The sequence below is a fragment of the Tamandua tetradactyla genome, chromosome 7 (assembly GCF_023851605.1).
Source record: "Tamandua tetradactyla isolate mTamTet1 chromosome 7, mTamTet1.pri, whole genome shotgun sequence".
Lineage (NCBI taxonomy): Eukaryota > Metazoa > Chordata > Mammalia > Pilosa > Myrmecophagidae > Tamandua > Tamandua tetradactyla.
Genome location: NC_135333.1, coordinates 62414904 through 62441069, shown reverse-complemented (window position 1 = coordinate 62441069; position 26166 = coordinate 62414904). Strand labels below are relative to the sequence as shown.

The following is a 26166-nucleotide window of genomic DNA, read 5'->3' as shown; positions in this document are numbered from 1 at the left end:
AGGCCTTCCTGTTATGTAGAGTGGTGAATACAGTTAAATTTCTTGGAAGATTTTACAAGCCTTATTTTCTTCAACCTTATTTTATTGTTTGTGTAAATTTAGAAAATATTGTTGAATTTATATTGATTTCAGGACTCTCCTGGGAATTGATTAATCCTTTAAAATTTTGGGAGAACTTATTTTCTTATCATTTGTTTTCTTTTTCTGAGTTCAAGGTTAAACAATTCTAGTAGAGCATTCCATTTATATTCTTATAAATAAGCAACACTCCTCCACATATAGCTTGCTCCTGCTTTGAGACCTTTGGTGTGGTCATATTTCAAGGATACTTTTCAGAAACCTTTACTCTACTTGCTCCAGTTTGAGAATAAAGCTCTTAATTCTGTAATTTATTTACCATGTAAACCAAGTGACTTTAGGGTCCAAATTAGTTCCACCTCCACCCCCTTGCTTAATATTGTTGCGCATGAACTTCATGGGGACCAGAAAGACCTCTCCGTATAAACACCTGCTACTCCTCCTGGTAACTGCAGATGACCTTGGATTAATTAATCTAATCTTTGTGCATCTGTAAATTGTAAATTGTAACTGAGGACAATAGTATTTCAGAGGACTGTTTTTCAGGATTATGTGAGGTACTGCATGCTTGTCTGATGTAGAGTTTAAAACATTATCAATCCTCAATAAATGTTACCCACCTCTTCCCTGAAAGAAAATGAAATGAAGAACGTAAAATGGCTTTGTGAGCAGTAAATAAATGAATATAAAAAATTAGCATTGTTCCCTCTTTCAGAACCAGGGCCTTGATAGCAGAGTTTGTAATCTCAGTCATATAACATGCTTGCTCAGGCCCTTAAGTGATAGGCATATGCCCAGGTTTGTATTCTTAAAGATTTGCATTTGTTCTTATTCCATAAACCTTGAAAGCCCTTAGAGAACTCCTGCAGCAGACTCACATGATTTATGAAATCAGCAGTTGGCTAGTTCTTTGGTAGACTGTCAGTATGCATGAGTACTCATATACCTCTGACCTTCTTTTTGTGCTATCTAGGCCCTCCCTCTCTTGCCTCACTCCTCCCTTCCGCTAGTACGAACTTTGACTCTCTGTGGCATTTATGAGCATATCATGTACCTTGAGCTCTTTATGTTTTGGAGTTTCTGGTCAGTTTGCCTCTGACAATTGCCTTATTGAGATACACAGTTAAATGTCTAAAATAAGCTTGTACACTTCGATGGACTTGGAAGAATTGAACTAGGAAACTTACTGCCATTGTTTGGAGAGATATTGATGGTTTCTGAAAGTGTTTATCACTCAACATTTAAATATCATCCATCATATATTCATTAAACATTTATGTGCATGGTACTTTTTGGGAATGCAGAGGGATATAAAAGGAGTAGGAGTATGTGCTAGCCTTGAGTTTCTTGCCTTCCAGAGTAGTCTAGTTAAGAGTTCAAAACAACTAAAAAATGTCAAAATGTCAGACAATAAGCATCAGTACTATGTGCCATATAAATTCAGAGGCTTGTTCTTTTTGCCTCACACAAATATGATGAAACACTTGTACCTCTGTACATATAAAATTTGCAGTTTAGTAAATCATAAAAGAAATATTTGAGGCCCAACAGAATTAGGGTGTTTTTCTGGTTTTTTGTTCATGTTTGTTTGGTGGTGGTAGGGGAGGATGGTAGCCAAGGAATGTTGAAATGAAACAGGAACCTGGAATGGATCTGCAGATATGGATTGAGTTAGTTGTGTTTCCTGAGTTTTAGTTTCCTCACCTGTGAAGTAGAAATAAAAATACTTGACCTTTAGGGTTATTGTGATGTAAGATTGGTATTTAAAACCCAGCCATAATGTGTAAAACCCACATATATTATTTCTGTAGTTATACTTTTAGTTGAAAGTGATAAAATATATGATAAAAAACATAAGCAGAACCAAATGGAAAGTACATTTTCTCACATCAGACCCTAAGTTCTTTCTATTATACTTTTGTGCCAAGAGCAGAGGTTTGAATATTATTCAATAATTTTTTGTACATATACACTATATATGATTACATATATTTATAACATAAATGGGAACATATTATATATGTTGTCTTGCATCTTGCTTTTTTCATTTATAATAGATTTTGATGCTCTTTCCTATCAGCAAATATAGGTTTTAAGTATGTTATTCTTTTATAATTATTAATAATAATTAATAAAACCACTGTCTTTCCCCAGCACTCGTTTAATGCACTTATTATTATTTTTTTATTTTTTATTTTTTGGTCTTTTTGTTTTTTTTCTTTTCTAATGCACTTATTTAAGATATACTTATTCAAAGCTTTTCTCTCCTTAGGGTTAACTCACTATCCTGAAAGTCTGTTCTCCCAAGAACAAGGGGCAGAAAGAAAGACCTCTTTGTAAGAAAGGCTGTGTATCCCATGAACGAGACAGCAGATAATCGATTGGGGTGCAGCAGGACTCCAGAGCCAGATATAAGGCTCAGAAAAGGACACCAACTTGATGATACAAGAAGAGATGATGATAACCACCAAGGAGATTTGGAGCCCATTTTAGAGACATCTGATCTTTCTTCCCATCATAAAAAAGTAAGTTAAGGGGGAAGGATGGTAAGTAAAACAAAAACTTATGGGGATGTGGTTGGAGGGAGGATATGCATTTTTAAAAATCTCTAGGGACATTACTGGAGAGAGGTTGGGTGTCAAGAAGTTACCATGAGCACATTTATACTTTTTTTGTTCAGGATAATTGAAAGTTTTTTATTCTTAAATTAGGAGCCACTACGGTATTACCTGATTTCATAGTTGCTCCTTTCTAACACCTAAAATTATTCTTAATCTGTTCTTTCTTGTTTAAGGGAGAAGAAATAGGAGATTTTTGTAGTTACCATATAACTTATTAATTTGACCATGCATTAGTTAAATATTATCAGGGATACTTTTCAAAGAAATTCTGATTGTATGCTAGAACTTCTTATGGTTTATCTCTAGTGCATACATAGGAGGTCAGTATAATTGTGAGAACAGAAGGCAGATTTAAATCTTTCATTTCTGGGAGGAAAATACAGTCTTTAAATTATTTGAGTAAAATTTCCTAGAGAGCAAGGTATAAATATCTAGGAACAGCATCAGAAAATCATTTTAGGTGTTTTGCTGTGTGCTTTAGAATCTTAGCATTAGGTAGCATCCATCCCATGTGTGGCTCTAGTGCAATATTTTTCAGACTGTGAGTTGTGCTCATTGGTAGGTTGTGAAGTTAATTTTGTGTATTACAACCAGTATTAAAAATATTAGACACCTGAATAGAATAAAAAATATTAAAGTACACCTGTGTAGTAAGTAATTCCATTTAAAATCTTGCTAGTTGATGAAGCTTTTGTTTTAAATATATGTTTATGTATATATTTGAATAATATATGAAATACATTTCTTACTTTGGGTTGTGGTTAAAAGCATTTTGAAAGCCTTTGCTTGGAACTCTAGTCTTACCCATCCCTAAGAGATAGGCTTATTGTTATTGTGTGAGTGACAGTGTTGTTGACTTAATGTCTGATTTATTAATAAGGATTTTGCCAGCACATTGTTGTAATATAGGGTGTTGAGGCAAGCAGAAAGTTTAAAAGTATTTCTTCTATTCTTGGTAATATTTTATAAGGCCATCTTCCTATGCTTGACTAGATTGTCCTACAGTGAAAAAAGATTGTGTGTATGAACGTGCATGTTCACACACAAAAATATATGCACAGAGACAGATTGGTGACTTAGGCTATTTTAAACTATTTTCCTAAAAGTATAGTATAATTTGACCTTTAAACCAGCATTACTGTTTAAAAAGAAATTTGAAGGATGTCTGGAACAAGACCTTTCTCCCACACTTAAGACTTTGCTTTGTTTTTGTGCTTTTACAGTGTAGCCTACTAATGACTTAGACTACCTTTTCCAGGCTGAGGCAAACTGAATTTCCCTCAGTAGCTACTAAGACCTAAGTAATTGTTATCCAGTTACTCTTCAACTAAAGAAAAATATCTTTAGTTGAAATATCACTAGTTTCAAATGACTGACTGGGGATGGATCTTAAAGGAAATGGAAATGTAATACACAGTATAGGAAGTCAGGATATTGAGTATTGTCAGAAGACCTATGTTTCTAGCCTTATAAAATAGGCAAATTATTTAATTTCCCTGGATTTGTTTTTGTCATATGTAATTTGAGGACAGTAGATAATCTGTGTTCTTTTCCAGTTGTGGTAGGATTCTACATTTTTATCAATTTTATGATTTCGAGAAATATTCTCAAGGGTTTTCTGAGTGTACACATTGAACTATTCAGAAATATACCCATATCCAATGTAAAGAACTACTGGTGATAAAGAAAGTAATTCCTCTGGTATTTTCTAGAGCAGACTGTGAATACTTAGTAAAGGCTAATTCAAAGTGGGAGATGATAGGAAGACAAGAAGTATGTGTAGGACATTTCAAGCAATAGAAATAGTATGTGCAAAGGTCCTTAGTCTAGAAAGGTCTTCGCATATTTAAGGAGTGAAGACAAGTGTGTTGGGAGAGGATGGTAAGAGATTAGGTTAAAAAAAATGTAGTAAGGACCCTTATAGACTGTGATATGGAGAAAATGCATTGGAGGCCATTGGAAGGTTTTAAGTGTGGGAGTGACAAGACTTTATTTACATTTAAAAAAATCACTGTGGCTTCTGTATGAAGAGTGTAGATTATGTGGGCTGGTGGGGAGAGATTAGCTTGCAGTTAGGTGGCTGTTACAGAAATCATGAGAGATTCTGGTAGCTTAGACTAGGTTGATAGTGATAGGGAGCTGGTATGAGGTGGATAAATTTGAGTTGTTTTAGAGGTAGAATTGATGGGATTGTTGGTGGGTTAGATGTGATGGTTAAAGAATAGGGAAGTGACATGAATGATTTAGAAGTAATTGCATCAATGAGGATATGATACCATATTCTGAGATGGGGAATACTATAAAATGAGTTTGAATGTAAGACCAGGGTCAGGTGGGAGGATCAAGAGTTTGCTTTTGGACATGTAAACCTTAAAGTGCCTGTGACTGTCTTAGTGAATTGTCAAGAAGGTAGCTAGATATGAGTGAGGAATTTCTAAAGAGATGCCTGTGCTGGGGATAATCATTTAGGCCTTAGCAGCATGTAGGCGCTATTTAAGCTTAAATATAGATGTTATTTAAACAATTTAGACAGTTTAACATTACTTAAGAAGGGGAGAGTGAAGAGAAGGAAAAGAAGAAGGCCCTAGGACTCAGCCTAAGGAACAACATATTTACAGCAAAGGAAGCAAATAGAGGAGGCTAGAAAGAGAAGCCAGTGAGATAGGAGTAAAAACCAGAAAAGAGTAATATCACAAAAACCAAAGAGAAAGAATGTTTCAAGGAGGAGGAAGGGAACAGTAGATTTTGTCCAGTACTGCTTGAAAGGAGAAGGACAATAGGGATAGAAAAGTGACCACTGAGTCTGGCAGTGTTAGTGAATTTAACAAGAGTTATTTTGGTAGAGTTGGAAACCGAAGCCAGACATTGGAGTGGATCACATTGTGACTACCAGTTGAGAAATATCCATGGCATGTGTGAACAGTTTCTCTTCCTTGTCTTGAGAAAAAGTGTATCAAGCAAGTGAACTTTTTTCCAAGTGTTTGCTATGTGCTAAAATTATTTGAAAACTTTTTGTTTTCCACACAGAATAATAACACTTAGAATTGCAAAAAAACTTTAATTACTGTATATTCCTTCTTAAATGAATACGTTTTGCAGTCTGCTGATGGTAAACGTGAAGATGCCCATATTGATTTTTCTTAGATGTTTTTGGACTACAAAGGAATACTTAGGACTTTTTAAAAGTAGAGGACATTAAAGCCTTCTATATTCTCTTTCTCCAGATTTGTAGAAAATCTTTTCTGAATTCTGTGGACTTGTATTTGGAATCTATGCCATGCTTACTTTTGTGGCATTTAAATTTCAAAATGTGAATAATGCATTATAAAACAACTATCTTTAGTACAGATAGTGTTCTGGTGAATTTTTTTTTTAGCTCTAAAAATGTTCATAATATGCATATTAATGTTAAAAAGCAAGAGATAAAATAATATTTAGACATTACAACTATTGAAAAATTCATAGTCATTGAAATTTAGAGTTACGATAAATATTTTAATGTCAAGTATTGGAAAAACTATGTTCCTGTGTTAGTCAGCCTTTGCTGTTAGAACTAAATACTCCAAAAGCTCAGTGGCTCACAGCCACATTTCCTGGGGACTGTCAGTTGATTGTAACATGCTCTAGGTTTCCTGTCTACTGCAGGTCAGCTCCATGTGTCTTCTGGTTTGGGACCCAGGCTGAAGAAGGCTGTTTAGAACGTGTTCTCGTGGCATATTGCCAAAGTTCCTGACACCAGGCCACACCATGCATTTACATTTAAAGACCTGCTTTTAATGTTGTGTTTGTTATATCCATTTATATTTCATTGGCCAGAGCAGCCGTGTGGCCAGGCCCAAAGACAATGGGATGGTAATATATTCCTCTGTGGGGAAGGAATGCATGAAGAATTGAGAACAATAATACTCAGTCTGCCAAAATTCCTACAGGGAAAAAGCATTCTCTTCCCAGGATCTTGAAATAAATTTTTACACTTCATGTAATTAATTTTCACCGCTGAGTCTGAAGCTAAAGGGAGAATATTCTACTTACATATAGAATATTGGACTGACAGTTGAAAGATCTAGGTTCTGATATTTATTTAGCTCCTGACTATAACTGTAAAACTTTTCAGTGCATCAGTTTCTTTGAAAAAGAATAACCATACTATGTATATTGTTCTTTCTATATGGCTGTTATAAAAATAATGTGAGAGTTTTTGTGAAAATTCTTTTAGTTTTTAGTTAGATTTGTTATTTGCTTTTCTGCCTGTATCTGTTGTCATGAATTCTAATACTGAGCATTGCATTAAAAAACAACACACTTAGCAGTTTTAACTATCCAGAGGTTTCTTCATATTTTTGTAAAATGATATGTACAGTTGAACTGACCAACTATGAAAAGACCTTGGGAGAGTATTTCCAAGTAGAGGAAACATGTGGTATAGAGGTCCAAAGGTGAGAATAAGTGTTTCTTTTTCTTCTTTTTTTTTAAGGATTGAAAGACGAACAGTGTGTTTAGAGAAGGAACAGGAGGGAAGAGTAAAATAATATGAGGTCAGAGGGCCAGATAGGGACTAGTTCATATGGATATAAAGAAGGAGTTTGGATTTTACTTCTAGAAAATCCATTAAAAAGTGGGCAGTCTTTAGTATATTTAATCGGGATGGACGGATTCATATTATTTATATAACCACTCTGATCTCACCAGAATGAAATTTGGAAAATGAATTGTGAGAGGACAGAATAGAAGAACGGACAGGCAGGAGCATGTCACAGTATTCCAGGTGAGAGGAGGTGATGGCTTCTAACTTGGTGGTAGTAGCACCAGAAATGGAAAGAAGTAGATGGATTCTGGAGGTCAAGTCAGTACGATTTATAATGGAGATTAGATGTTGACAGTGAGGAAAAGAGAAGTGTCAAGGATGATACCTGGATTTTTTAGCCCAAGCTAAAACTGAGATTGGTAAGGCTAGAGGGGAGGAGCAGGTTTAAAAGGGGAAATCAGATTTTGCTTTTGAAAATATGAGGTTGAGATTCTTAGTAGACATCTTAGATATTGAAGAGGCAGTGTCTGTCACTATATGATTTTAGCATACCACTTTTTCTTAACTATATTTAAAACTGATGTATGTGTTTAGGAAATCTAAAGATTTTAGAGCTTTAAGGAATTTCAGACTAGCCCATTTGAGATTAAAAATGGCAACAAAATTCTGTTTACCCTAGTTACTGTGTTTTAGCTGGGTGATAGTAAAATGTGTTCTAGAGTCCAGAATTTCCCCACCTAGTCCCTTTTGTGTCAGATTCACATTAATTGATATTTTCTTTCTTGTACTATCTATTTTTGTTTAATATCTTTACTTGAGAGAGTGATAGCTTCTAAAGAATATCATTTGCATGTTTATTTTTTTATTTCACTAACAAATAATCGAGTGAATGTGATTTTTTAATTCCTTGTGAATGAACACATTACATTGTTCTAAAAACTTATATTTGATTTTCCTTTAAACTTACCACTATCCCAAAACCAAAAGCCTGGAAAAAAGAACCTTTTTTTTTTCTTCCTATTTTAACAGATTTTCTCTGAAGAATCAAGAAATAAGAGGATCTGATCCATAGATCAGGAAATGTTAGAGCTAAAAAGACACTCTGAAATCATCTTGTCCATCCTCCTCAGTTTACTGATGTGTTTTTGTTCCTAATGAAAATGTGTCCTTTGTGTGTTGTTTCTCTTTGGGTAGAAGTTCTGTGGTGAAAAAGACAAGAAAGTGGTGTATGGAGAGGCTGGTACCTTTGTAAATACTACGTATCTTGGGAGGTGACTTCAGTAAAGTGACTGTTTGATTATTTAAGCAACCGAAACTTTCTTTCTGCTCTGATTTTCCCTTTGCCCTTCCTCCCCATTCATTGCAGCTTGTTTTCTGCTTACTCTATATATAGCATTGTCCCTTGCTGCTAATTTCAGGGTTAGTATAAAGTAAACATAAGAACTAGAAAAGAAGGGGGATAAAAGTACGAAAACTGTGAAGATTTGAGACTCAAAATCAATGTCAATTTAATATCTATAAGTGACCTGAAGAGATCCATTTACTGATTTTTAAAATTTGTTTTGGAGAAAAGATTTGTTTCTTAAGATTTTTAGTTTGGAGTATCTGAACTGTTAGAAAGTAAAGTGACTCCTTAATCTCTCGAATAGTGGCTTATCTTTGTATATAGCAGTTCCACAGGTATTATCCCATTTGCTTCATAAACTGTACTCTGTAATAGGAAGAACAGATATGATCTCTTTTTGAAAGTTGGAGTTAGAAAGGTTAGAGTAATTTGCTCAAGGTCACATGGCTAAATGAGGGCACATGCTAAGTCTTCTGACTGCCCTTTCTGCTGAACAAGGCTGCCTTTATGAGAATTGGCACCAGATTGATTTAATATTTCAGAATTCCAAACCCTGCCCCTTAGAGTTTATATTAAGCCCAGAGGTTAAATTCAACATTTGGTACTTTTTTTTTTGACAGAATTGTCATTTCACCTCACCTCATTTTCTTTTTGGCCAGGGTAATTTTGTTTCTCTGATGCATTCTAATTTTTTAATGGATTTTCTGTTTGTTTTGAATGTAAATATACCTAGTCTATCGTAGTGCAGTTGTTCACATTTCTAATGATTTTACATCATTTTCCTTGAGTTGTTTCTTTTCTTCTTTTAAGATTTAGAACTTAGCTAGATTGTTTGGGGTTCTATTAAATCCTTGGGTGGTTTCCCTGAGGCTTCCTAGTTGGATCAGATATCAGTCGTGCATAAGGATAAAAGCAAATGTGAAAGGTTTTTTCAGAATGTTGCATCTTTTAGAAACAGTGGTGTCTTTGTTTTGTGTTTTAGTTTTAAAATAGAAAAACCAGTGAAGTGAAATTTTATATTTACAGAAATAAGGTTTAAGGGTAGATTTGTGTATTACAGAGTGATCTGTCCTCATGTATAGGAGTTTACCACCAGTTTCCTTTAACAGTTGATCTGTCAGGAGTGTGCATCTGATCATCTGTGGCCTTCTTTAAAGAAAATAAATACCAAAGCTGGGGGTTCATTCTAGACCGGCACCAGAACCTTTGAGTCCTGGATGTATGTGTTTTTTTAAGTGTCACATGTAATTAAGATGCTCACTACTGTTTAAAACCAATGCCTGAAGTAATAGTTCTCTTTTATTATAAATATTTAAAGTACTGAAAATGTCTCAAGAGCATGCTTAGCGAAGAAGCAAATCTTACACATCCTCTGAGAAATATTAGAGAAATAAAGTTAGATTTATTAGCTGTTTGCTAAAGGAAAACGTCATATCTGCTCACTTTTTAAAAAACATCTTTATTGAAATATTATTCCCATACCATAAAATTACCCATTTAAAGTGTATAGTTCAGTGGCTTGAGTGTATTCACAGAATTGTGAGTCCTTCGTCATCCCAAAAGAAACCCTGTACCCATTAGCGGTCACTCACCCATCCCCCTCTAGCCTAGGCAAGCTTTGATGTTCTGTCTCTCTGTATATGCCTTCTATCTCTGTACAGTCTCCCTTCTGTCTCTGTGCATTCTGTACCTTGTAGCTGTATACATGTGCTTCTTCAGGACTTTTCATATAATTGGAATAATTTGTATTTTGTGACTGGCTTAGCATAATTTTTTCAAGATACGTCCATCGTGTAGCATATATCAATACTTCATTTCTTTTTATGCCTGAATAATCTGTTTTGTGAATATACCACATTTTTTTGTCTGATAATCAGTTAATGGGCATTTGGGTTGTTTCTGCTTTTTGACTATTAATAATGCTGCTGTGAGCATTTATATACAAGTTTTTGTGTGGATGTATGTTTTCATTTCTCTTTGATGTATACTAGGAGTGAAATTTGCTGAGTTCTGTGATAACTCAATGTTTGACATTTTGAGGAGCCACATTTCTTCCAGCAATGTGTGAGGGTTCCAGTTCCTCTGTATCCTTGCCAATAACCTCTTTTTGATTATAGCCATCCTACGGGGTGTGAGGTGATAGCTCATTGTGGTTGGTCACTGTTGGGCTTTCATCAGGAGGCCAGCCTAGGGTAGCTTTGGCTGGGGATTTAAATTATTAACCTCTGAAGATTTTGCAAATAGAAGCTAAATTCAGATTTATTACTCATCTTAAGCCGTGTCATTCACCTTCTAAAGGGACACTTCTTTTCATCTTTGTGGTTACTATAATCTAAGCCACTGTAATCTCCCACCTGAAATTTTGAGCCAGACCTCCTAACAAGACTTTCTGCTTTGTTTCTCACTCCTGTCTAACATATTCTTCACATAGTTGCTACAGAGTTCTCTTTAAAAATGCAGAATTAATGATGCAATTCCATTTAAAAATTTCATTTGCTTGCCATTGCATTTAGAATGAAATCTCCTTTCCATAGCCTCCAGGACCTTGCATGCTTTTTCTGAGCTTCTATTTCAATGTCATTTCAGTACATTCTCTTCTGTGTTAAGTGAGCTGCCACCACACAGGCATAATTTCCATTCTTTAAATAAGCTGGGCTCTTTTCTGCTACAAGGCCTTCAGACTTGGCTGTTTCCTCTGCCTGAAGTGGGACTACACTGAAATTTCTGGCTAACTGCTGCTCATCCTTTAGTTTTCAGGTTAAATACCACTTCCTCAGAAAAACCTTTCTCACATCAGGTTCACCATTGTTATCTTTAATCACATCACAGCATTCATTATAACTTATGTTTGTATGATTGGATGTTTATTTATTTATTTTTTGGGCATGGGCTGACTCCGGGATTAATAGTTTTTGCTTGCAGACTTTAAGCTCCATAGTGGTGAGAACTTAGCCTTTTTTGTTCACTCCTATCTCCTCAGATTTTAGCCCAGTTTCTGATTTGTGGTAGACTTATCAACAACCAGTTTATAGTTACATGCCTGAGCTATATCAGGTAGTTTCCATAGAGAGATGTACAGAAAGAGAACAGTGTGGTGGGTATGCTATCTTGATGTTCAGGGAAATTTAACACACTTCTTTAGTCTATGATAGAATAAATGTGGTCTTATTGTTTATCAGAAGAATAATGTTAGTTCACATTTATTGAGTCCTTACAATGTTGGAGGCAGTTTTCTTGCATATTTCATCTCATTCATTCCTGAGGTAGCCTTATGAAAGAACTGTTATTAGTATCTCTGTTTTACAGATTCCTCACTTGAGGCACCATCGAATTTATATGAATCTTACATTGGAACTGCTGTCAGGGGAATGAAGCACTTTTTTCTCTTCAGAGGGTCAGGAATCTATTTTTATTAGTTGACTGTCACAAATGAGGTTTGGCAATTTCAGTGGTTATTTATGTTATGAAGGACGTTTTATTTCCATAGATGGTTGGAATGGTGAAGAAAGACCATATGACGGATGATAGTGATCCATTGTAATTGTGAATTTGGCTCTCATTTAACATCATGTGAAATACCTTTGTGCACAGTTATATCCAGTTTCCCTCTGTATAATACTCCTTTATTTGAGACAGTGGAGAGATGAGTCTCTGGTTCCTTATGAAGCAGAATGGTTTCAAAAAGAACTGAACTGGAAGTCAAATATTTTTTCAGGCCCTTTTAAATGAAAATCTCTGAAATAGGAATCTGCATTTTTTTTACAAACTCCCCCAGGTAGTTTTGGGGCATACTTGAATATTCAGAACCAGTGGCATGGTCTTCCTTTTCATGATATACTCACATAGGTCCCAGACTGATAACAGCAGGGTAAAGCAGGCCCAGAGGAGCGGAGTGTGTTTCTTCTTCTGTTATTGGAGTATATAATAGTATGTACTTTATCTGAGGAGACATTAAGTTAGTACCTGTAAAGCAGTAAGAATAGTGCCCAGTGCATAGAAGGTACTTAAAATACCTCATAAATGTTATATATAGCACATCATTGGAGGTGTCAAAAAGAAAGGGCTGTTTAAGTTTCAACTTAGAAAGACAGACTGTCTTATCCAAAGGACAAACCTAATCTGTCAGATTGCTGTTTTTGTATTTCTTGTTGTTATAATTATCTTTAAAAAAAAAAAAAAAAAAGGAAAAAAAATGTGGACTTGGTTATCTCTCTTTATATGCCTGAACATAATGTTTATAAAGTGCAGGAATATTACATTTGTTCAATAAGTATTTCAGTGAAAAGGTAAATGTATGAATGAAACTGAATTTTAGTCCTGTCCCTACTGCCAGCCAACTGTGTGACTTGACTTGGGCCTTTTTTCTTAATTCTTTGGGCCTCGTTTTCTTTACATTAAAATGAAAAAGTGTTGAACAATGTGTGATATCTAAGGTTTTCTCAACCTCCAAATCTCTGTGGTTCCCCTGACTATGATTTTCATACATTTTTGTTAAAGGGTAAAAGCTGAATGAATGTCAATTAATTTTTTCATAGTTCTGCCCAGTTGGGTATCTGCTTAACAACTCTGTTTGACTACTTTTATCACTTTGGCCATGTTTGGTTTTATTAAGTGAGGTCATTTCTGTGTTCCAGTAGATGATCTAGAAGGAAGCAGTTTTGTATAAAGGAAAGAAAGAGGGTTTGAGGTTAAGAGAGACCTGATTTGAATCCCTGATCTCTTCTACATCATTATTTCCCAACCTTTCTGAGTTAGGAGGACACTTAAAATAGCAACAAAAAACTTACTGAAGTATATATAATGTGCCTACATAAAATACATATCATAAATGCATAATTTGATAAATTTTTATAAACTGCACACACCTGTGTAATCAGCACTCCAGGTGTCCCCTCCATACCCTATTCCTCTCCCCTAAAGTGTGGTGTGATTGCAACAGATCCAGGTAAAGAACATTTATCTCAGCCCCTCTTGATTTTGACATTCTTTTCACATAGGTGACTTTTAAATCTCACCTTAGTCCTGACCTCTTTATTGGACTGTTAACTGTTTCAAATTGAACTAATTTAACCTGCCATCCAAAATTCTTTTTTGAACTTTGTAATGTTGTATATTGGTTGAAATGAGTAGACCATTGCCTCCAGGCCTTTGACCCTAAAGCCATTGCTCTTTTAAGGATTGTGGCTGAAGTTTATAAGTTAGACGCATTTTGTGAGCTTTTAGACAAAAATATAAAGGAGATATTTCAAACTGAGCTGTCCTTATCCTCAGTTTTATGGCTTTATTTCACATCTCTGAATTTTCAAGGGATTGGGTCAAATAAAGAGAGCAGCCTTTATGGTTGTCCTAATATTCCTCTGCTCCAGATTCTTCTTCATAAATCACGGGATTAAGAGCCAGCTTTTTATACATTCAACCTAAGAGGAATGCCGTGAACTGATTTACTTTAAGTAAACTCGTAAGAATGCTACTATATATTAGTTTACTATAGAAAGATAACTTGTTAATAGTCTTCTGTCTACCAATCACTTTTTTTCCCCTTGGGGAGGTCTACCTAGGTCATTCAATTAAGAATAAGACAGTTGCTGTGTAAGAATAAAAAGACTTAGCTAATTTTCAAGACCTTTTCCATCAAGCTTTGATAGAGGTAAACAGTGACTTTAGGTTAAGAGTGTGTGTGTGTGTGAGTACCTCATACAGGCTAGATATTGTATTTATTCTATTGATGGATATTAGAGACATGTTCATCAATGCTTACGCTTCTGTATTGTTTGTCCGTAGACACTTTAATTTCTATTAACCCATGTGTTTGTGTTTGTATTAGCTGGATCACCTTACTAATGCCCTCACCACACATTTCAGATTTCTAAATTTATGGTTGGATTTAACCTATCAACTGCCAGCTTTCCAAAAAGATCATCACAATAACTTGTTGATCAAACAAAACCAAGTCTATACTTACTGCAGTAAAGGTGAACACCACCCTAAAGTCTTAGCAGTGTTTTAGAAAGGGAAGGTCGTGAATGGTTATCTCTAGGGTTTAGGGGTCTGGATTCAGGTGGTTTAAGGCAGGTCTTTCAATATGGGGACTTTTTTTGGGGGGGGGATTAGGCACAGTCTGTAATATAGTTTAGGATTTGTGGAGCAAGTCTTGATGAGTGAGTATTTGTTTGATAAAGTGAACAGATTTTCCCAGCTGAGCAATTTATTGTTGTGGAAGGTGGCTGGTTTAGCAATCTATTGTTTGGTTAAATGAGCTTTTGAGCAGTTCCTGAAGATAATTATGAAGTTCTCTGCTGGTATGCATCCTCATAATCCTGGACTAGGACTTCCTAGAACAAATAGTAAAGAAAAATTAATACAGGCGCCTTAGATCTTTGCCCTTATAATTAAAGTATGTGAATGCAGTTCTCAGCCAAATCTATAAAAGCAGATGAATTGCAATAAAAAATTTGCTTTCCCCAACTCTGGGTGTTTTATAAGTTCCCTGACTTTTCTCATTGTGGGTCTGTGTGACACTGTGTCTGTGACTTCAAATAGTGTTTTAAAACTCATGAACCAGCCACTCCTAGCTTCAAACTTTTCTTCTGAAACTTCCTCACCTCTGTCAGCCTTCATAGAATCAGACAGAATTAGGGCCTTGCTCAGGATTAGGTTTTGGCTTGAGGGAATTCTGTGGCTGGTTTATCTTCTATCTGGATGTTCTAGTTTGTTAGTTGCCGGAATGCAATATACCAGGAAAAGAATGGCCTTTTAAAAGGGAAATTTAAAAAGTTGCTAGTTTCCAGTTCTAAGGCTGAAAAAATATCCCAGTTAAAGCAAGTTTATAGAAATGTCCAATCTAAGGCATCCAGGGAAAGATACCTTGGTTCGAGAAGGCCAGTGAAGTTCAGGGTTTCTCTCTCAAGAGGTGGAAGGGCACGTGGTGAACACAGCCAGAGTTTCTCTCTCATCTGGAAAGGCACATGGTGAGCATGGAGTCATCTGCTAGCTTCTTCTCCTGGCTTCCGGTTTCATGAAGCTCCCCAGGAGGCATTTTCCTTCTTCCTCTCCAAAGGTTGCTGGCTGGCAGACTCTGCTTCTCATGGCTATGTCATTCTGCTCTGCTCTCTCTGAATCTCCCATTCTCCAAAATGTTTCTTCTTTTATAGGACTCCAGAAACTTGTCAAGACCCACCCAAAAGGGCAGAGACATGTGGTCGTCTAATCCAGTTTAACAACCACTCTTGATTAACCAGGGAGATGATCTGATTACAGTTTCAAACATGCAGTATTGAATAGGGATTATTCTACCTTTATGAAATGGGATTTAGATTAAAACATGGGTTTTCTAGGGGACATACATCCTTTCAAACGAGCGCACCGGACCACTAAAACTTTTTCCCTATCAGCAATAAGGCTGTTTCACTTTCTTATTCGTGTGTTCTCTGGAGTAGTACTTTTGATTTCCTTCAAGAATTTTTCCTCTGCATTCACAGCTTGGCTAACTGTTTGGCACAAGAGGCCTAGCTTTCAGCCTGTCTCAGCATTTGACATCCTTCCTCACTAAGCTTAATCATTTCTAGTTTTTTTTATTCCAGGCAGAAATTGTGTGACTTTTCCTTTCACTTGACTACTTACAGGCCATTGTAGAGTTATTAACTAGTATAATTTCAATATTGTTGTATCTCAGGGCATTAGGAGGCATGAGGAGCTGGAGAAATCTGGTCAGTGGTACAGTTAGAACACACACATTTATCAAATAAGTTCACTGATAAGGGCGTACTTCATGGTACCCCAAAACAATTATAATTACATCAGAGATCACTGATTATAGATCACCATGACATATATAATAATGAAAATGTGACACACAGAGATTAAGTGAGTACATGATTGGGAAAAACGGTGCCAACAGACTTGTTTGATGCAGAGGGGTCACAGACCTTCAATTTGTAAAACAAAATAAAACCAAAAAAACCTCACAATATTTGCAAAGTGCAGTAAAGCAAAATGCAGTATAATAAGGTATGCCTGTACTGGACCACTGGAGACAATATTATTCTTGTTGGTGGTATTTATTAATTAAAAAGCCACAAGCTAGGGCAGTGCAATGGTGGCTCAGTGGCAGAATTCTCACCTGCCATGTGGGAGACCTGGGTCTGATTCCCAGTGCCTGCCCATGCAAAAAACAAACAAAAAACAAGCTGGATATAGCTAAATATCTTTGAAATGTAATCCATAGAGAAATTCTTGCCTTGAATATAGGCGGGCATTCTCTTGAATTGGGATTAGCTTTTTAGAAGCGCCATTTTGGATAGAGATCAGTTGTGAAAGATGAAAGGAAAAAAATACATACAGGTAGCCTTGCTTTGCAGAGTTCCAATATGTATGAATTTCATTTACCACCATTTGGGTAAATGATAGCAGTTCTTCAACAATATGGTTTGAATTTCGGTTACCATGGTATGTTAACTGTGAGTTACAAACTTTGCTGCTAGTTCTTCAGTCCCCTCATCACTGTGTAAATAACAGATGCACATCATGATCAGTGACCAGTCACAGCATTTCTTTCAATGGCTGTTAGTGATTTGATTGTTTATTGCGTGTTCATTTGTCAGTTAATGCACAGACAACGATGCATAGAGTTGTATTGCTTCAATGTCTTCCAGTGATAAACTTATGTTACATTTTATGAAAATGGATAACAAAAAAAGGAATTGACTAACAAAGATAAAAGTGAAGCAGAGAAATAGTAAGTGATATTGCTGAGAGTGAAAGTCAGATCAAACCTATATTGAGTTATAGAAAGAATAGTTGACTGTGGAAGAGTTGACGAGATTCTATATATGCAGCCAGAAGAACTTAGTGAGCTGAATTTATTGACAAAGTGTTTGTGACAATAAGGATGCAGATGTCTGGAGGAAGTAATGCTAGCAAATTAAAGGAACTCTTAAAGATACTTCATAACATTGAAAGTGCAAGGAATAAAAGGTTAAAAGCGGATCCAAACTTAGAGGAGTATGATAATTTAGAGGCATAGAAAAGATGCAAACTATATACCTTTTATTTTTTTTAAAGGGTGGAACTTAATCTTTATTTAGAGGACACTGCAAGATATGAAATTCCACATAGAAATAAGAAACATTGAGAAGAGAGTCTTCATAAAGTATGTATGGTTTGGAACTTTTCAAGTATAGTTTTTTTGTAAAAAGTGCTATATAACAAATCACATTTAAAAAGAGTTCTTAGCAGAGAAACAGCTAGATAAACCTATACCCAACATAGTACTGAAATAACTTTAAACCTCACCTGTCCAATCTGAAAGTTAAAAATCCAGGCGTACCAGCCTGAACTTGGAAGGCATAGCCTTCAGGGGTAGTTTCTGGCACAACATTCTGATCTTCTTCTTCCTCTTCAGAGAAATACTTTTCAGTCAAGCTTAATGAAACCTTGTACACAGACTCATTTTCATGGTTTTGTAGAGCTTCAGTTTTGTCCAAGCCTCCACATTCTTCAGTCATTATACTGTTTCTCTATTTCATCTAGTTTCTCAGCAGCCTGAAAGATATTTGAAATTGGCATCCAGAATAACCAGAATAATTTTGGTATCTTTCACAATTAAAAAGTTCATCAGCGTTCTGTTATGCCACAGTGGGCAAGATATACAATCTGTTCAACTGCTCTACCACTTGGATAGTTGGTCACAGCCTGTACAGCTTCCTTTTGTGTTTTAAAGTCTTCCTTAGAAAGAATGCTCAAGAGGAATGGAACTGGGACTAATCCATGATTCAGTATGTGCTTATCTGGTTCTGATGGCCAGCTGTGATGTTTGACATTGTCCATGTAGCCTCCTTCTGAATATTAGTTTTGGGGTTAGTTAGCAAGTTGGGAAAGTTGGCAAGTGCCCCTGTATCTGTTACAGCCTGAGTCTGTTCATCTGTCCCAGAAATGGCAGTATTTCCTATAGCTCTTAGTGCAGGAGTCACAATTGGCAGTTCAGTAGCCCCTAGAAGAGTCACAAGCTGGGATACAACTCCAGTTTTCACAACCATTTCAGTACATTCATTTAGACCATCAGTAAGATAGGAAATGGCCCAGCAGGTGTCTGCTAATAGCTTTGAATCATCATTATGAAGGAGACGCATTAAAGTAGGAAGAATTTGTTCAACAGCATCTAATGGAGGTACAGGCTTCTTGTTTCAGCAGAGGCTGGAAAGTGTCCAGATAAAATTGCATAAGTAACCACATGCTAAAAATGACATATTAGGAACTGCAAGTAGTGCCAAAGGAGCGACTGTACCATATTTGATAACCAAGTCTCGGAAAGATGACCATCACCTGCAGTGTTTCCTAGAGCCCATACAGCTTGTTCACTGATGTGAACATGGGGAGAGGCCAACAGAGAAATGAATGCTGGGATAGCCCCTCCATCTACCACCGTGTTGGTCTGTTCTGATGTTCCAGCTGTTAGCGAGTGCTCAAGCAGATTCAAACTAAATGGGAGTACAGTCAGTTCAAGTTCAGCCCAAGAAGGACACAAATTTTGTAATCAAACCAACCCGGATTATGTTGTCTATGGGGGGCTGTTTTTCCCTAGAAAGCAGTTTCCTAGCAGCTTGAGTGGCTTGGAGCTGGCTTTCCAAATTGTTGCTATTTGTGCCTTTGATTATGTCAGCAGATCTGGTTAATACAGTTTTCCTGTATTGGAGACATAGCATCATCAGGAAAAGAGCTGACATTTCTCCTTTTCAGCTTCTGGTCATCTTTCTTAGCTTTCCTCAGCTCCACATTAATGCTGCATCATTTCTGGGTGCCTTTCTCCCTGTTCTTGAGTCTGTTAAGGTGGGCACCTGGTGAATTAGCATTCTCAGGGTTGTGAGACCAAGGGAGGAAGCTCAGGAGCAGGCCCGGGCTTCCACAGGAGGAGAGATGGGGCTCATAGGCTGTGTGGGTCTACGGCACTGAAAACATCCTTGTATCTTAAGTTATACAATGAGCAGTACTATTTTACTGTTTTTCTTCATCTCCCCGTACATTTAAAACTAACTGGAAGTGAGCTTTTAAATATTTTGAAAAAATATATATTTTTTGAGGGTTTTCCAGCTAAAGCCAGAAAACCCCTGCTAGACAAATTCTAAAAGAGCTACAACACTGAAAAAAATATTTTAAAGGTCACCGAGTTATTGTAATTTTCCACATTGATTAAGATTGCTTGGCATGGTTTCATCCTGCATAGTCATTTTACTGCCTGAGCTACCCTGCAAAGCAAAGCCTACTTCTGTTTCAGCTTTGTGGCCAAATGTCTACTTCCTGCAAAATTGGACAGTTTCATAACTAGAAAACAATGCGAATGTAACGGAGAGGGCATGAATTTTGAAACTATATATGCCTGAGTTTAAGTTCTGCCCCTGGCATTTTCTGGATGTGTGACCATGAACAAATTATTTAATCTCAGATTCCTCATTTGTAAAAGAATAGGTGCTCATTGAATACTTTCTGTATTTTTCTAATGAATGTTTACCTTTTAGCTGTGACACAACTAAGCAGTTAATAAGTAGCTGTCACTTATAATTAGCATCATTCACAGTAAAGTATCTAGTAAGTTTTTTTTTCTGCTGTGAACCCATACTATTGGATTAGTGCATATTTAATATTAGAGGTTATAGATCTTCATCATTTCTTGCTTTCAATCAGGGTTTCTTAGCCACTGTTGACGTTTTGGGCCATATAATCCTTTGTTGTCATTGTGCCTTGTAGGATTTTTAGTAGCAACCTGATACCTACCCACTAGATGCCAGTAGCATTCCTCTGACTTGTGATGACCAAAAATGACTGGATAAATACTGCCAAATGTCCCCTGGGGGTCAAACTTGCCCCTAGTTGAGAACCACTGCTTTTTAGGTTAAGTATTTTCTTATTTCCCTTCCTTTCCTGCTTCCTTTCTTCATTCTGGCCTTCTCTCTTGTGCCAAAGTAATATTTCTAAACGCGATTGTAATAATGTTCTTCTTGCTGGGACCATATCCTTTAAATGCTCAGCTGTGCCTACAGGCCAAAGCCTAAAGCCTCTTAAAGAGCTCTAGGCATTAAAGAGCTTGTTGTGACTGTTTTATCCCCTTCTGCGCAACACCCCACCCCAGTTTTAAAGTATTTTATTGAGATGTAATTGAGTAAAATACCCAAATCTTAAATGTATTGCTTTTCTTATAGGAATAGGGAAAATAAAATAATTTAGTCTTTAGAGTTTCCAAGTTTGATCATAATCTCCCTTTTTTCCTAACCTTCCAGTTTTACTATTTTACCAGCAGAGCCAGGCCCATAGACAAATAGGAGAAATTTGTTTTGTTTTGTTTCGTTTTGTTTATCTTTTTGTGCATTTTATTAAAGGTCCATAACAAACCCAACGGACCACTGCTAAGATGATTGGTTTAAACAGTGACTTTGTTGAGCTAAAAATAAGTAAATACGGCTTTGGCTAAGTTGTGATCCTGCTCTCTTTTTTGTGAGTGGACTGAGATTTAAAAGAGAATACTATCGTATTTTACATATGTATGCCCACCACACATCTCAAGAACCAGATCATTTCTGTCACTTCAGAAACTTCTCACGTGGCCTTTTCCATTCAGTATCCTCATCCTGCCCCCCCCCCCCGCCCCATCAGAATAGTTTTGTTTGACCTGTTTTTTAATATTTTAAGTTTCTGAACTTAATATAAATAAAATTGCAGAATATGTACTCTTTTGTACTTCTTTCACTCAGTGTAATGTTTTTGTGATTCATCTATGTTGTATTGTATGTGAGTAGTTCTTTTTTATTTCTGAGTAGCATTCCATTATATGAATATTTCACAGTTTTGTTTTTCCAGTCTCTGATTTATAGGTAATTGGGTGTTTTCCGTTTTTTTATTATGAATAATGCTGCAGTGGTTTTGCCTAGCTTTTTCAGTCTCACATCTCTATTACCTCACTTTTTTTTTTTTCTTCAGCCACACTAAACTAAATTTTCTTTGTGTCATGTTTTTTCTTTCCTCTGTGTTTTGGGTACGTGCTATTAAGTGCTAAAGAATTTCAGAACCAAAAAGTAGTTGCTGTGGATTAGGTAAGGCTGCATTCTCTGGCAAAAATTGGTTCTGGGTGTGTTTGAGTGAAAATTTTTTAGATAGCAAATGACTTTTAGGCTTCCAAAGGGCCACAGTACATAAACAGATATACAGTATATCTGTGGTATTAAAATTTCATGGTGGCGAGGGAAGTCATGGCTCTTGGGAATGAGAGGGAGAATAATGAAAGAAAGGCTGAGAGACACTACCTACTAGGGCAGTTATGGAAGGCTTTTTTTTTAAATAGGTAAAATGATGGGCTAGGCATTGAAGGATGGATAGGTAAGTTTTAGGTAAGCAAAGAAGAGGCATAATGTTTTATTGGCAGGGATAGTAGATAGGCAGATTCTAAGTAGTTTTCTTGGAGACATACTTTTTTTTTTAATTCAAAGAGACTGAGTGTGTAATCTGTCTCACATGCTGTATAATATCCTCTAGTTAATATCTTGAAAAATAAAGAGTAGAAGAGTAAAATCTCAGGATTTCTTTTTAAATATGTTCAAATTCATAGTGTTGTGGTAGATGACCCAGTGTCTCTGTGTTCATCCTTATCAGTTAGCTCTTCTTGCGATCATGTTGACAGTGCTAGTTATAGTTGTGCTTGTTACATATGGAATTATATCATTATTCATTGAGTTACAGATTCACAGGATTTTAGAAATGGAGATGATTTTAGGGATTGCTTAGTTTAAATTCTTACTCTTACATATAAATGAAAGGATTTACACTCAGAGAAGTTGAGACACCTGCATAAAGTTCCACTGATATTAGACTTAGTACCTTCTTACAGTATCTTTCTGTCTGAACTAATATGAAGCTTGGTCTCGGAGCAGAAATCTTAATTTTAGTGATTTCTCTCTTAAGGCCTTACCAGATTGTCACTTCCTCATCCATAGAAATTAATCATTTCCTCAAGAATATGAAAAAACAATGGGTTTTGGACTTTTGACTTTTCTACTTACCTACCAGCTTAAACCTTGGGCAGTTGGATACCTCTCTGCCTTGTGTTGTTTATATGTCAAGTGGAGATGAGGTGGTTGCAAGAATTAATTTAGGTGACCCATATAAAGGTCTTAGCTCTGTGCTTGGCATTTAAGAATTTAGTAAATGTTCTTTCTTTTCCTTCTTTTGCTCCAGAGCATTTACTGCATTATATCACATTTTTTGTATGTATGCTAAGTGGTAGGATTCTTGGAGATTTTACCCTCAGTTATTGCCCAACTTTAATAATATTACTACATCTTCTATGAAAGTCATTCCTAAAACCAAACAAAATAAACCAATAAACCTACTCCAGGAATTTGCTACTGGAAAAAAACATAGTGATGCTATTGGAGTAAATAGTTTATTTCCCTGCTGGAGAAGAATTGGGTACCTATTATTTATCTTTTAGTATCCATAATTCTATAATAAATTGGCTTTACTTCTCATGTTGTTGATACTTGTCTGAGGCCTTGTTTTGACCTTAAGAGAATTGCATTATAATTCTGCAAGGAAAGTATATTGGTGGTTTCATTTGGCTCCATTCTCTGTCCCTGACTGTTTCTGTGATTGTCTTGCAGAGCTCTGAGGAGCATGAGTGCAATGATGAAGCTTCTCAGGAGGATGAGGGGTTCATGGGCATATCCCCTCTCTTACAAGCCCATCACGCCATGGAAAGGATGGAAGAGTTTGTTTGTAAGGTAAGATGGCAGTTTTTTGTCATTTCCCTGCTGTGTGTTTAGCCCTTCCCAAACAAACCTGTAACAAAGTAGTAGTTTTCTTAAAGATTTGCTTTGGGGATCATATGTGGTGAAATGTACAGGCAGAGGGGGAGGCAGTCTCAGAATTTTGACCCTGTTCAAGACTCAATGCATTTCTTCACTACACTTCACTTACAGTGACCATGATAAAGTTTTGATGAAACTAAAATATCTGATTGGAAACAAGTCTTCCCTCGTAAAGGTTGACAGAATAAATGTCTTGTCTATAGTTTAGACAGGATGAAACAAAATTTGGGTTGGTTAATGCCTAGATTTAGAAGGAGATAATAAAGTGTCATCTCTAAGTTCTTTGCATTTATTCTACTGTTTTTTTTTGACTCTGATGGCAAATGTACTATTCTGTCTAGGGATTCATTGAGATTCTTTAGATAGAAATTTCTTTAGATAGAAGTTTTCATGCCCAACTAGTATTTTTCAGTTCAGCTGGTATATTTTCTGCCTCTAAGGCTTTTCTTCCAGTTCATTTTCTAATTTATCATCAGGACCTGCTGTAGAAATAGTTCTTTTTTGCCAAAACAGTGACTTAGAATTGAAGTTGCTTGCTTAGAGAAAATAGTAAGGGATAATGGTAAATGTATAGCCACTTGATTAATCTTATCAGTAGGGTAAAAGGGGTCCTGGCAGGTATGATCTAAAGTAAGCATAAGTCAGTCATTCTGTGTATGTATGTATGTGTGTATAAATGCATTTATTGAACATTTCTAGTGAACTCTTGATCATTTAGAGAAAAAATTTTGTGACATTTAGCTTTTTCATGGGATTCAAGACTTTTTATGTTTGTGGTCTTCGATTCTGAATACTAAATTTAGGTTTTCCTGTATCCACATTGATGCTGGAAATACTTGGGGCCAGGTAACTTTGAAGCAAGGGAACATTATAATCTTAACAAAGACATTCCTTTAAGGCTGAGGGTGGGGAGAGGTATGTAAAAGTTTGTGCTCTGCATAGAACCCTGGAAATTTTAATCAGTGTTTGAAAATTGGTGAAGAAAAAGCCAAGTGAAATAATAGATCAATTCCTTGTGATTTCTGTCTTTGGAGAATTAGCACAAACGGATACAAAAAATATATTTCTTTTTCTAAAAGCATGTTTAGTGTTATGAAATCTCTCAAAGTTGATTATTAAATGCCCGGGCCATTAGGGATTTTCAGTATTGGTGTATCACTTGGGTACTGGAGCTGCCTTTTTGTCCTCCCCTTCTTTACAATAAAGCAAATTAAAACGTTCAATTTAACAGCTAATTAGAGAATAAATAAGGGTTTTGTTTGCCACAGGTTGATATACTGAAGAAAAATGAGTGAATCACAAAGATTATTATTGTTCCCTTATCCCCTGGCTGTTTATCTGTGAGAGTACAGTGAAGTGGTGCCCTGTCACATGCTGCCCTCCAGCATTGCTCCACCCAGCTATGGCACTGCAGCCGAACATGCTAAAAAATAGCCATTCCAGTGACACAAGTATTTGGTTTCTCAGATTGTAAGCAAGTAAACAGAGTAGTTTAAAATGAGGTGTGTGTGGCCTTGATGTACCTCCTCTTTTGGAAAAGTTTTTCTTTTTAGGAATAGGGGAAATAAAATAATTTAGTCTTTAGAGTTAACAGGTTTAATCTTGGGCTCTCTTTTTTCCCAGCCTCACTCATATTTTGCTGTTTTATAAGCAAAGCCAGGCCTATTGGGGAATAGGAAGTGTGTTGTGGGTAGTTTTTTTTGCTTTGTTTTGTTTTTAATTTGTGCATTTTATGGCCTGAAACCCAATGGACCATTGCTAAGACCATTTCTTTAGGCAGTGTCTTTGTTGAGCTTAAAAATAAATATGACTTTAGCTTAAGCTGTGACCCTATTCTCTTTGAAGTGGGTTCTAAAACGAAGTTATCTATTTGTGTTGGCCTTTGGCTGCGAATATGATTCTCAGTTGAGAATGAGGGTGCAGTTCCTCTTGCATAAGTCACTGGTTGCTCAGGACAGTCATGAAAGGACAACTCCTTGGCTTAGTGTTTAGACCCTGGAATGTTAGTTTAGAAAACCGGGGGTAGGGTGGGGGAACATTCTGTAACTAGTAAGAAACTTAGCCTAATTCTTTCAGACTATAACAAAGGAGCATTTGACTGTTTGGGTTGTTTGTGGTAACACAATAACACCTTTGATACACTCACAGCAGAGTTCTGTTTGTACATTGTGAATTCCTTTGAGAATTAAGGATTATATTTCTACTTTAGTCTACTTTTGTCACCCTCCTAGAAAATAATACTGTCTCAACAATACAGAGTAGCAGCATTTTGTAAGGTTAATCTTAACAATAATGATCTTTCCCAAGTTCAAATTGGGTACAGAAAATTCACTATTGTGGTCTCTTTCTCCAGAAAGCCCAATGGAGGATCGCGTGATAGCTGAATTTACAAGTGGCACTGCTATTAGCAGTAGACATTCAAAATCTAAATTAGTCTTTTGGCATTATGGGCACAGAAACTGGTGAGTAGTAGCAGTCTTTCTGCAGAGTAGAGCTGAGGCCATGTTTCTGTGGTTTAGCCCTTTTGTCACAAGACCCCTGAGGGATAGAGGTGGGGATGCAGGGGCTGTGTCTGAAAATGAAACCTGCTGATTTAGAGCCTGGATTCTTGCATTATAAGGTACAAGACTGGAAGGACTACTGAGACCCCATTATTAACTGGAAGATAGATCATGTGTCTGCATTTTTCCTTACATCTTCTGCTAGCAGAAGCACGGTTAATTCAGTTTTAAGTGATCCTTGTCGTGT

The 26166-nt window shown here is 36.3% G+C and overlaps 1 protein-coding gene, 1 non-coding gene and 1 pseudogene across 4 annotated transcripts in view; 1 reads left to right on the top strand and 2 right to left on the bottom strand.

Annotated features, from left to right (window-relative positions):
* The window catches only part of ADIPOR2 (adiponectin receptor 2), a 96101-nt gene that overhangs the window by 56881 nt on the left and 13054 nt on the right, over nucleotides 1–26166 (top strand). For 2 of the 3 annotated variants that reach the window (XM_077169606.1, XM_077169607.1), the window contains exons 2-3: nucleotides 2351–2603; nucleotides 23212–23331. In XM_077169606.1, the coding sequence (XP_077025721.1) occupies nucleotides 2436–2603; nucleotides 23212–23331 (288 nt within the window). In that variant the 5' untranslated portion in view covers nucleotides 2351–2435. Of the gene's footprint in view, nucleotides 1–2350; nucleotides 2604–17629; nucleotides 17718–23211; nucleotides 23332–26166 lie in introns of those variants that run through there. The other variant, XM_077169608.1, reaches the window with a different exon arrangement.
* Nucleotides 17857–22543, bottom strand: LOC143689731 (importin subunit alpha-1 pseudogene; annotated as a pseudogene).
* Nucleotides 19642–19705, bottom strand: LOC143643040 (U7 small nuclear RNA). Its single transcript, XR_013156083.1, has one exon. It is a non-coding gene; the product is annotated as a U7 small nuclear RNA (small nuclear RNA).